This window comes from Oryctolagus cuniculus, chromosome 7, assembly GCF_964237555.1.
Source record: "Oryctolagus cuniculus chromosome 7, mOryCun1.1, whole genome shotgun sequence".
Classification (NCBI taxonomy): domain Eukaryota; kingdom Metazoa; phylum Chordata; class Mammalia; order Lagomorpha; family Leporidae; genus Oryctolagus; species Oryctolagus cuniculus.
Window position 1 is genome coordinate 11217450 of NC_091438.1, and position 13466 is coordinate 11230915.

Below are 13466 nucleotides of genomic sequence, written 5' to 3' on the forward strand. Positions count from 1 at the left end.
CACACCATGACTCCATTTCCGCACTAAGAGATAAATGCCATAAACAAATAAATAATTATCAGACAGAACTATGGCTGTATCTCTGTTGCTAAGCTGAGACACTTACAGGTTAAATGATAATTTCCTGTCCTAATGGGCCCCAATCTCCTTTCACGCTAAACAAACTTCTCCTTCATGAACATCAAGGTTGGCACAGTCAGGAGTGGTTGAAATGCACAAGACAAAACAAAACAAAACGTATCTAAAACCTCATTTTTTTTTCAAATGAAAGGAAAAGGGATTTTTCTAGACACTAAGTTATTCTAGGTGTCCTCAACAATACAATTTTGTTGCTAACTGTTAACACAGGATAGATTACTTATCCTTTATGAGTTTCAATAGTCACTACAGTGGCATACTTAAAAACTTCTTCTACCCACACATGATTCAGTAAATGAAAAACATGAGAGTAATTCAAAGTAATGGTAAACATAAATAGAATTCTCCTTTTATTAACAGCACAGTACAGACATTTCAGACTCCCAAGTTTCATTCACCAAGGGCAGCCCCACGGGCGAAGGGCACTGCTGATCTTTTTCTCTGCCTACTGTGCAGAGAACCTCAGAATCCAGAAATCTCAACAGCAGACAGTCTAGCAGCAGCTGACATGTTGCGGATTACTCTGAAGATGAGTGCATATTTAAATTCTGGACACCCACCAAGAATTCTTTCTTCCAATCTCTTGCTCCAAAAAAGAAAAACACATTTCCTTTCACCACAGTTGCCTCCCACTGAAATGTGCCTTTCCCTCACAGGACAAGCTGACTCACAGGACCTGGTAACCATAACGCTGTTGGTACTAGTACAACTGAGTTACATGTCTTCCTGTGCTTACAGCAGAGAGGGATGAGCTTAGACTTCCAACAGAGGAGAAATTCAACAACACTGCGATGGGCTAAGTCACTTTTGTATAAAGGGTTTCTGAATGTGAAATTTCTACTTATTACATGTATATTAAAGATCCAGTTACATAATGATTCGTACATGCAAAAATCAATTTGAATAAAATTTTAGAAACCAACTTCTATAATGTTTGTAAAACCATAAAATTTGCTTCTAAATTTCCCTTTCAAAAGCACATTAAATTCATAGAGAGCAAATAAATTCAAAGTCTCTGGTTTTTTAAAAATGACTAGGATTTTAAAAACTAACTTACCTTATATAATGCCATACTCTGAACATATACACAGAGAACTATGAAGTTTGGTACTTTAAGTTGACACCATGCAGAATTTTCTTCCAATTTGAAACAAACCAAGTAGTACTTAAAAACACCTTCTCAAAACAGTTTTATTTGGTTGTCAATTTCCGTATTCATAAGCTCAATTTATTAAGTGTGTAACACATACCCTGTGATCATCCGTGTTGTCATGGAAGATATTAGAAACCAAAGATGTCTCAGAAACCTGGCATTAAAGGCTAAACTGTAGAGAAGCCTACAAAGAAATTGGGAGGAAATAAGACAGAGTAAGCATGTATACAGAAATATGGTCTTCAAAAATGACAAATAGCTATCCCTAGCTGAGTGCTGGCTCAAGTTCTGACTGCTCAGCTTCCAGTTCACCTTCCTGCTAACATGTCTGGGAAGACAGCAGAGGATGGCTCATGTACTTGGGTCCCTGTCACCAGGCGGGCGACGGGGATGGAGCTCATGACTCCTAGCTTCATCCTGGCCCACACCTGGCTGTTGTGACCACTTAGGAGGTAAACCAATGGACAGATCGTTTTCTGTCACTCTACCTTTTAAATAAATCTTAAGAAAGCAAAATCACTTCAAAGAAGAGCATCCTGTTGAAAAACAGAGCTTTATTAAAAAATAACGGGGCCGGCACTATGGTGTAGCAGGTAAAGCCAGCACCTGCAGTGCCAATATGCCATTCGGGTGCCAGTTCGAGCCCCGGCTCCTCCACTTCTGATCCAGCTCTCTGCTATGGCCTGGGAAAGCAGTGGAAGATGACCCAAGTCCTTGAGCCCCTGCACTTGCATCAGAGACCCGGATGAAGCTCCTGATTCCTGGCTTTGGCCTGGTCACTGCGACCATTTGGGGAGTGAACCAGCAGATGGAAGATCTCTCTCTGACTCTCCCTCTCTGTGTAATTCTGACTTTCAAATAAACAAATGAATTTTTTTAAAAAAGCAAAAGGAAAAAAACAATTAAAAACCATGAACTTCTAACATGAAAAAATCCTAGAATATGTTTAGGTTTTTCCTCTTTTATCAAGAAATTGTTTACAAACATGTATTTGCTATTTTTCCTAAAAATAAAAACAATATATGGCAAAAGAGATTTATCAATACTAAACCTCTTCTATTTAGACATAATAAAAGCTGAATATTATGCTATAAATTAATCTTTATATATTTCTTTGTATACAAGCTCTTATAAGTTTTCTTGTAACAGTTTCTCACTAACATTTTCATGTGATATGTATATAGGAAGCATCATTTTAATTGGTACAGCTTTCAAATGTTACATTTAAGGTAACTTCAAGATAGTCACTCAATAGGCAATAATAAAAATTATTAAATTACTGAAGGTTTTAGCTCTGAGTTTTACTTCTAAAAGGTAAAGTGACAAATTCTATATACTGGAATAGATTTTAAAATTCAGCTTTATTTAACTGTACCATCCCTGTGAATACAGTAGTAAAGAAAGGTAATTTCCCCCCAGGCCATCAATTCAGACCGGCTGTCCGGAGGACTGTTCAGGTTATGGACAGCAGCTCACACACAAGGCGGCTGAGGTTACTCACAGGCTTCCTCTGCGAGTCAGGGTACTGCAGGTGAACACCAAGGACCACCCACCTCTCCCAGCACACGCACACTAAGGCACTACTTTGTGTTTTTCCACAGATAGCCATCACCTCACTGTCAAAAGCAATATTAAAAGATATATCAATTCACCTCTGCAATAATGCAAGATTAAAAATAAATTCTAAATTTCCTTAAGACTAATAACAGTATAAAGACATATTTTAACTTGATGCAAGCTGCCAAAAAAATTTGTTTTTCCAGACAATCTAGGAGACTCAGAAGAAAAACATTGGACCCAGTTCTGTTAAATTAGCATCACCATTTTAATGATAGTTCCCTTTTTTACTGGTAGGTAACTTTAATTATAAAATTACCAGAGTCAAAAATATATACACTTTTCCTGATGCTTTAGTTCAAATTAAAACTGGGGAAAGGTAGCATTCATTACCTCGGATGCCTTTTCTGATATTCCCTTTCCTTATAATTTCTTTCTTTTAAAACTCTGTTCATTTATGTGAAAGCGTTATGGGGTGGGGGGGGGGGGGAGAGACAGACAGACAGACACACAGAGCAATCTTCCATCCACTGCTTTACTCCCCCAGATGGCCACAACAGCCAGGGCTGGGCCAGGCTGAACCCAGGAGCTTCTTCCAGTTCTCTCACATGGGTGGCAGGGGCCCATCTTCTGTTGCATTTCCCAAGCTACCAGCAGGGAGCTGAATCAGAAGTGGAGCAGCCAGGACATGAACGGGCACCCACATGGGATGCTGGTATCACAGGCAGCAGCTTGATCCACTACATCAACACCAAATCCTCCTTACTATTTCTGAACCCCATTCTTAAAAGAAAACTTTAAAAAACAGGGAGTGGAAAACATAAAATAAGTTTAGAAAATTCTTAGAAGTTTCAAAACTCACTATTATTGGTAAATCTGACTAAAGCAAGCCTCATTTATTGATGTTGCTAGCAATATTAGATATTAGCTTGCAATCGACACATGATTTTACAACAGATTTAATAATAAAATCATTATCTGAAATGTTTGAAGACCCATCAATTTTATTTCTCTATTAAATAGAATGCAAATATTAACATGAAATAATCAGATTAAATCTAATTGTAATATTCAAATATGCTGATAATAAAAGCAACATGAAATAATACAAAAAATAAATTTCTGTCTCCAGTTACATCTTCAATACTTTTTCTAAAATACTATAAAAAGTTATTTACAAACACACGAACATTAAGTACATAAATTTAATCTGGCATATACAATGAAACACAAATCTACATTTTCTCCATTTAAGACAGCTGAATAATCATTTTACCCTAAATTATTAAAGTATAAGATATGAATTTATAAATCAAAGCTAATGATCATTCATTAGCACAGCCATACTCAACACTGCTGAGAAACCACATGGGGAAACATTAACTAATTTCCAGGGCATACAATGGTCTAAATCATCATGATTTAAGCTGGTTATTCGATCAGGTCTTGATGGAACAATAAGTAGGTGGTGAAATAAAACTGACCTGTGATACCTTATAATTTGATTTATTTGAAAGTTATAGGCAAATTATAATATCAACGTTTTTATGCCCTAACACATGATCTTTAAAATTCTGTCTCAAAGCCTGTCGATCAGTCGAGACCTGAAGAATGACCAGCACCCTCAACGCAAGTGTAGGAAGAGGAGGAAGCAGCAGCCTGAACAGTTCCTTAGGGTGCGGACATGCAACCACACGGAAGCACAGAACGCACCAGAGGATCAGGAAACGCAAGTAATCAAGCACGGCTGGGGCAAAAGCATTCTGTGGCTGGAAACAAAACCAGAGATCACCAGGTGCTAAATCACAAGATGAAATCAACAGTCTAAGGAATGGGAATTTCTGACCTGAAAGTAAGGAGATCCATGCTTAAACAATGGAATGAAATGATTAGGATAATGTTTCCAACAGTTCGGCCTAGCAAAACACATAACTTTTAACAACTCAAGATGACTGAACACACAAAAGGAACGACTAGGAAAGGCAGGAAACTAAGCCTAAACCTCAGTAAAGTGCTGTCCAATCAAACTTTCTTTGAGAATGACCTTGTTCTTCAATTTTATTTATTTCTGGCGAGTGTTGTGGCATAACGGTTTAAACCACTGCTGCCAATGCCAGCATTCCACATGGGCACTGGTTTGGGTCCTGGCTGCTCCACTTTCAATCCAGCTCCTTGCTAATACACCTGGGAAAGCAGCGGAAGCTGCACCCATGTAGGAGACCTGAAGATGTTCCTGGCTCCTAGCTTTGGCCTGGCCCCGCCCTGGACATAATGTTCATTTGGGGAATGAACCAGCAGATGGAAGACCTCTCTCTCTCTCTCTCTCTCTTCCTCTCTTTAAAACAAAACAGAAAACTTGCCCTTCAAATAAAAGGCAGATATACTGTCCTGGTCGAGGCGCCGGATTCTGTCCCGGTTGCTCCTCTTCCAGGCCAGCTCTCTGCTGTGGCCAGGGAGTGCAGTGGAGGATGGCCCGAGTACTTGGGCCCTGCACCCCATGGGAGACCAGGAGAAGCACCTGGCTCCTGCCTTTGGATCAGCGCGGTGTGCCAGCCATTGGAGGGTGAACCAACGGCAAAGGAAGACCTTTCTCTCTGTCTCTCTCTCTCTCACTGTCCACTCTGCCTATCAAAAAAAAAAAAAAAAAAAAAAAATCCCATGTTCAATGGTAAGGTATAAAAATTTCCTCTCAAAAAAAGGAGCTGGCAACTCATTACTTCATTGATTAAAAAAAAAACTTTCATTCACCTAAACCAAACCTGCAAACAGTGCCAGTAACAGCACAGACAATTACCCTCCTCCATGCCACCTTCTCGTGTGCATTCAGACACGTGAGCAGTCACTTTGATGAGTTTCTTACACAATGCATCCAAGTCTCTTTATGCAAATACAAATATACATATTCCACTTTTATTATATAAAGTGTTATTATACAATGTTCTCTTTTGTTATGTAAACATCTACCTCGGAAATCTTCATAATTTTCCTTTATACATCCTGACAGAAATGAAAACTGCAAATCCTATCTCTGAAAATAGGAGGAACAAATATTAGCCACAGTGAGTTATCAACTGAGAACACACTAATCATCTCTTAAATACTTCTTTTAAAAAATCAAAATGGGAGTAGTTAAGATCTACAATAGTTAAAGTAAGCCGACTTGCTATTTCATGAGCTATAAAGGACATTCTAAATACTTAATACCTAATACACTTAAATCATAAATTAAGTTCCTAGAGTAGCGTCTTAGAGGAAATAGGCGCTGTACTCATAAAAGCAGGCCTACACAGAAAGCTCCTTCCCCATTAAACACCTTTTCACCAGTCACCCTCAGCCCAGGGCAGTGGTGCATTCAATCCAGTAATTACCACCCAAAGCAATGGACTTTGCACTGCAATAAAAGCAAGGGTACTGGCTCGGCCGCTAGGATCCTCCTCTCACATCCTGCTCCACTGCAACCCCCGACAAAAGCTCCTGACCCAACCCAGGGTCATTTTCCCTGACATCTTACTTCCTCTGGTGGTAATTAACACCAGGGAACCAAGACAGCACCTCATTAGTCTGCGGCATTAGTGTTTACAAGGCAATTTCAACCACTGACTCATTTCTTACTTACAGTTCATTTCAAAGAATGCTTTCCTAACCAACAGGCTGCATTTTACAAAAACAGTTCTCCAGGGTAACAGGAATTCACACGGGGCCTACTCATTGAGAGTGCCTTCACAGTGTGCTCTGCACGTCAGGCCCTCAGAACCTAGCAGAAATACTATGTATGTTTTTGCACTGCAAATATTTCTCCATTGAAATTTTAAGAAACTGCTAAACTAACACTCAAAACAGAGGGAAAGAAAATACTTCAAGACTAATATCACAATTATGCACAAATTTGCTAGTTTTAAATGTTTTGTTTTGACCTAACCAAATTTATTCTGATGCTTCAAAAAACAAAAATTCATTTACAAGAATAAACTGTCATGGACAACCTGATAAAAAGGGTGCCATTTATAAACCCCTAAACTGATATGTAATCTGTCAGTTCTATAATGCAGCTGTGAATTCAACTGTTAAGATGAGTGGCAAAGACTAAAGTCTCAATACAAGATAACTACAGAAACAGAAGCTGATTTCATTCATTTGTTTGAAAGACAGCATGACAGAGAAAGAGACAGACAGAAGGACACACACATGGTGGGGGGTGTGGGGGAGGAGAACTGCCCATCTCTAGCTGCCCAGATGCCTGCAACAGTCAGGAACGCCATCAGGGTCTCCCATCTGCGTGGCAGGAAATCAAATACTTGGTCATCATGCACTGCTCCCCAGGTGCATAGCAGGAAGCCAGATCTGAAGTGCAGAGTGCCCAGATGCCAAGCAGGCACTCTATGCAGGCATCCTAAGAAGTGGCTTAACCTGGTGTGCCCACATGCCTGCCCAAGACTTGATTTCTTAACACTTCCCACAGCGTTCTTCAGAGCCTCATAAGCAAGGAAAGGATTCAAATGGTATTTGATTTGATGGTTTGGACAAGATAAAGCTCCATCTTCCATGAAATGCTTGAAAAACAGAATATTCTACATCTTACTCATCAGAAAATGGCAGATAAAAACGACCCGGGGTATGAGCCAAGTATCGCAGGAGAGGGAAACGTGTTTTCCTGTTTGCACCCTATTAGCATCAAAGCAGACTCGCCTGACTTTCGGCACCATCATGCGATGCTGCACCATCAGCGTGTGGCAGATGGACGCCATCCTGGTGAAGACTTCTTCACTAGCTGAATCCCTCCACACTAAGTTTAACAGGGTGTTGGTCTGCTGTTTCGTATCCAACTTCTTCAGACATTCCTCTGTTATGTACGGGACTGATAGTCGACCATCCTCCTAAAACACACCAGAAAAATCAGTTTAAGTTAATGATGTTCTGTTACAACCTATCTCTCCATTACAAGCGTAAACAGAATTGTACTTTTCATCCAGTGAAAACACAAGATAGGTATTACCTAAAGATCATCTACATCACAATTAATTTATCAACATCTGTATTTATATATCCACTGAAGTAATCTGAAGTCCTCTAGAAAGCCACAGTCACCAACAGCCATCAACCGTGCCCAGCATACTGTCAATAGTCAGCTTTTGCCGACTAATGACACTTTGGTATTTACATACTACGTATCTTAGATCAAGTTCTACCAAGACAGCATAAACACTGAAACTATACTATCATATATGATGGTATTTCCACTTAAAATTGAGAATTCATAGCTGAAGCAAAATAAGAATTGTAGCAATATTTTTAATTGAAGAATATACATGATAAATATATTATGATACCTCTTCATTTACTAGATGATCTCATCCACCGAATAAAACATGAGTTAGGGGTTGGAGTTGTAGCAATGCAGGTGAAGCCACTGCCAGTAATGCCAGCATCCCAGATGGGAGCTGGTTCACGTTCCAGCTGCTCCACTTCTGATCCAGCTCCCTGCACATGGTCTGCGAAAAAGCCGCAGAAGACAGCCCAAGTGTTGGGCCCTGCCACTCAAGTCGGAGACCTGGATGAAGCTCCAGTCTGGACTGGCCCAGCATTGGCTACTGCAGCTATCTTGGGAGTGAACCAGTGGATGGATGACCTCTCTCTCTCTCTCTGTTTAATATTCAATGAAATGTACTCATCTGGGGTATCACTCAAAGACATTCTTTTTCTCTTACCTATATGTACATATGCACTTAAGAATGAATGTATGTATTCTATGCAGTGCTGCTTGGAACCCTGCATGTAAGCAGTCTATAATAACTTATCAAATAAAACATTGCATTAGAAACTAAAGAAATAAATCACATCTGTCAAATGTGAATCTTTAAAATGTACTTAGTAAAGATGTGTTAGAACAAAGGTATATTACACTGAACCACTATTTAAAAAAAAAAAAAAGATTTATTTACTTATTTGAAAGGCAGAGTTAGAGAGAGAATCTTCCATCAGCTGGTTTGTTCCCCAAATAGCTGCAATAGCCTGGGCTGGGCCAGGCCAAAGCCAGGAACCTGGAACTCCATCAGGGTCTCCCACATGTGTGACAGGGGCCCAAGTACTCGGGCTACCTTCTGCTGCTTTCCCAATGTATCAGCAGAGAGCTGGATTGAAAGCAGCGCTCATATAAGATGCTGGCATTACAAACAGAGACTTAATTTGCGAAGCCACAACGCCAGCTCCAAATATTTTAGTGTACAATTTTAATGTAAATTACACATGAACAGTAAGTAAACAGATTATACAGGAACCTAAGGACAAAAGAACTTACAAAGGGAAAACTGACCCTCGAAAAATGTCATAAAATCAAATTTCATTCTACATAATTAAATATCATAGGAGACAAAAGGCAATATATAAACATGGATATAAAAGACCCAGCACAGAAAGAGCTGGAGTCAAATCTGTAAATGCCTGGTCCACAACTGGGCCATTAATTCCTAACCCAAATGTGGACAGAAAAGAAGAAACAAAATTTAAGGCAAGGGGAAAATTAAGAGAATGAAAAAGGAGTTAAGTTTATATAATAAACAGATCTTGAATGTACTAAAAAAGAAAATGGAGCAACATTTTCCCCTAAATGATTTAAAAATTCAGCAGCTATTTCTTTTTCATGTTAAAAGTGCAGTCACAGCAAGAGGAACTGGGGACTCTTCCTGCTCATGAGTCTTCATGCTTGCCTTAATCACGTTTGCTGGATGACAGTAAGGGTGGACTTTCTGACAGCTCTCTTGCTATACGTCACATGGATACGGAACACACTGTGTGTGTGTATTTGTTTCAGATTCTTTGGAAGGTAATTATTAAAAAATTTAACTCTCAGGTCCGGCACTGTAGCATAATAGGTTAAGCCACCACCTGCAGTGCTGGCATCCCATGTGGGTGCTGGTTTGAGTCCCGGCTGCTCCACTTCTGATCCAGCTCCCTGCTAATGCGCCTGGAAAGACAGCAGAAGATGGCCCAAGTGTTTGGACCCCTGCATCCACGGGGGAGACCTGGAGGAAGCTCCTGGCTCCAGTCTGGCCCAGCTAAGGCTGCTGCAGACATTTGGGCAGTGAACCAGGATGGAAGATCGATCGATCGATCCATCTATCTCTGTCTCTCTCTCTCTCTGTTGTGTGTGTTTCTCCCTTTCTGTAGCTCTGCCTTTCAAATAAAAAACTTAAAAAAAATTTTAACTTTTTAATAAAGACAAATTTTATGTACATTCCACTTACACAGAATTCCCCCTTTCAGAATCTTTTTTGCTTTGCTTTTCTTTTCCTTTCTTTTCTTTTTTGTTTTAATAGGCAGAAAAAAAAGAGATATCACCCATTCACTGGTCTGGATGTCCACAAGGGCCAGGGGATGGATTGGGCTAAAGTCAGGAGCCAGAAACCCATCTAGGTCTCCCCCATCGGGACAAGGAACCCGACTACTTATCTATCACTGGTTGCTTCCCAAGGCACACAGAACACGGAACCAAGCCCGGCATCAAACCCAGGCTCTCTAAACAGGATGCAGATGTCTTAAACACTAATCCAAACGTCTGTCTCCCCAGCCCATAACTGTAACTGCAAAACAAAATTCATACTTTCTGCTGAACAGTTCAGTTTTTTGACAGATATAACAGTCCTGGTAAGAAAAAATTCAGTTTGATCCCTTTGTAATCAACCTTCCCATCACCTATAAACCCCAGCAATGAAAAATCTGTGTTTCTTTTTCTTACTGTACTCCTTCTTTCATTCTAAGCTAATGCACCTGTTTGTATCTTGAAGGGAAGTATTAACAAACCCTTTCACTTCCCTAGAAAACCTGAGCTACTCAAGCATAGTATGGGATTACACTGAGTATTAAATCAACATGAAGGACCGGCACTGTGGCGTAGTAGGTTAATCCTCCGCCTGCAGTGCCAGCATCCCATATGGGCACTGGTTCTAGTCCTGGTTGCTCCTCTTCCAGTCCAGCTCCCTGCTGTGGCCTGGGAAAGCAGTAGAGGATGGCCCAAGTGCTTGGGCCCCTGCACCCGCATGGGAGACTGAGAAAAAGCACCTGGCTCCTGGCTTCAGATGGGCGCAGCTCCAGCCAGTTGCGGCCATCTGGGGAGTGAACCAACAGAGGAAGACCTTTCTCTCTGTCTCTCCCTCTCACTGTCTGTAACTCTACCTCTCAAATAAATAAATAAATAAATGATCTTTTTAAATAAATAAATAAGAAATTCTGTAATAAAAACAAATTAACATCTTATTATAGCTGTACCTTAAACCATTTTAATTGTTTAATTAAGGCAAAAACTCAGTGGAGACAACTCTCTTAAGTAAAACATGCAAATTATGTATGCGCATATATAATTAAATTTCCTTATATAATAAATTAGTAAACTCTTAATATAAATAAAAAGGGACAAAAAGAACTTCAGTATGTGACAATGCACTTAAAAGTAAGTTAATATTCACCCTCTATAAAAGTAAAATAAAAGACATTATTTGGTGTTCATGTGACACAAAAGAAGGAACTTAACTTGGGAGTTAGTGTTGTTGAAGCAGGTTAAGCCCCCTGTCTGCAACAACAGCACCCAATATCAGAGTGCAAGTCCTGGAGCAGTGAATGTCGGCTCAAGTACTTGGTCCCTGCCACCCACGTGGGAGATCTGGCTGGACTCTTTGGCTCCTGGCTCCAGTCTGGCCCAGTCTTACTTGCTGCAGCCATTTGGAGCATGAACCAGCAAATGGAAGATCTCTCTGCAAGCCTGTAGGACCGGTCCTATATGGGTGCCGGTTCCAGTCCCAGCTGCTCCAGTTCTGATCCAGCTCTCTGCTATTGCCTGGGAAAGCAGTAGAAGATGGCCCAGGTCCTTGGGCCCCTGCACTGCATGGAAGACCCAGAAGAAGCTCCTGGCTCCTGGCTTTGGTCAGCTCAGCTCTGACCACTGCAGCCATTTGGGAAGTGAACCAGTAGATGGAGAATCTCTGTCTCTCTGTAATTCTGCCTTTTAAATAAATCAATATATCTTTTTAAAAGTATGTGTGGGGGGGGGACTTTTGATCCAACAATTCCACTTCCAAGATTCTTTAAGTAATAATTAAGTTAGTGTACAGTTTGACTCAGCTTTGCATATAAAAATAATTTTCTGAAAAAAAATTTTATTTGAAAGGTAGAGCTACAGAGAGAGGAAGAAACAGAGAGAAAGTTCTTCCATCCACTGGTTCACTCACCAAATGGCTGCAATGGCTGGGGCTAGGCCAGGCTGAAGCCAGGAGCCAGGAGCCTCATCCAGGTCTCCCACGTGGGTGCAGGGGCCCAGGGACTTGGATCATCCTCCGCTGCTTCCCTAGGTACACTGGCAGGAAGCTGGATGGGAAGTGAAGCAACTGGACTTGAACCCGGCACCCATATGGGATGCCAGTGTCGCAGGCAACAGCTTAACACACTACACCACAACGCTGATCCCAAAACTAAATTTAAAAACTATGTATTTCTGTAATCCATTTCCACAGATGTACAGAGAAAGCTATGGAGTAAGACAGTCCAATCCCTAGGGAAGAGTATGATGAAAGTAGAGGAAAGAGGGCTTATCCGTTAAGGCTGAAAGTTCTGCAACAAAACTGCTTGACTGCCTAACTCAAGTACTGAGGCAGCAGCATTTAGCCTGGAAACTGCAACAGCCATGCCTGAGATCAGAGTACCTGGGTTTGAGTCTCAGCTCCAGCTCCTGACTCCACCACTCTTGCTAATACAGAGCCTGGGAGTGGGCAATGATGACTCAAATGACTGGGTTCTTGCCACCCTCGTGGGAAACCCAGACTGAGTTCCCAGTTTCTAACTTTAGCCCCAGCCCAGCCCTGGCTGGTGCGTGCATTTAAGGAGAAAGCAGCAGCTATGAGCTCTCCTCCCCTCGCCTCTAATATATACGCACTTACACAGATAGTAGACAGAAAGCTAGAAAACGCCTTCCCCATGGAGCCGCTGGCAGCGCAAGCTCAGGGCACAGGCACTTTGGGGACTGACCGGGCTTTTGGGCTTGTCCGCTTCTTCACTCTCGTCTTCAGAGTCACTGGCAGAGTCGTGGCAGCTCGCGCTGGCGGGCGAGACTGGCAACTGAGAAAGGAAGGTCTGGAGCACACGCAGATACACCAGCAGGCCTTCCTCAGAGAGCGCCCCTGGCGAGACAAGGGAAAACCTTCTCACACACGGCGGGGCACTTCTGCTCAGAGCTTGGCTTTTAAATTTCTGTGTTACAGTATGAAATATATTTCATCTTTGTCCTGGGTCACATCACACAGCACCTAAAACTCTCAGAATAGTCTTTTTCTTTTTCTTTATTTAAGATTTTTTTTGTTTGAAAGGCACTGTTACAGAGAGAGAGAAAGAATGAATAGATAGATCTTCTATCCACAGGTTCACTCCCCAAATATGTGCAACAGCTGGGGCTGGGGCAGGCCAAAGCCAGGAGTCAGGAGCTTCCTCCAAATCTCCAACATGGGTGCAGGAACCGAAGGACTTGGGTCATTTCCCACTACTCTTCCAGGTGTATTAGCAGGGAGCTGGATTAGAAGTGGAACAGCCGTGGCTCGACCTGGCCCTCATTCGGGATGCTGGCATTGCGGGCAGCAGC

The 13466-nt window shown here is 41.4% G+C and overlaps 1 protein-coding gene across 3 annotated transcripts in view; it reads right to left on the reverse strand.

Moving 5' to 3' along the window:
* UBE3C (ubiquitin protein ligase E3C) overlaps positions 1 to 13466 on the reverse strand; it is a 122975-nt gene that overhangs the window by 59952 nt on the left and 49557 nt on the right. For all 3 annotated transcript variants that reach the window (XM_017345649.3, XM_002715019.5, XM_070077217.1), the window contains 3 exons: positions 12860 to 13011; positions 7535 to 7722; positions 1389 to 1475 (listed from right to left, as the gene is read on the reverse strand). In XM_017345649.3, the coding sequence (XP_017201138.1) occupies positions 1389 to 1475; positions 7535 to 7722; positions 12860 to 13011 (427 nt within the window). The remainder of the gene's footprint in view (positions 1 to 1388; positions 1476 to 7534; positions 7723 to 12859; positions 13012 to 13466) is intronic.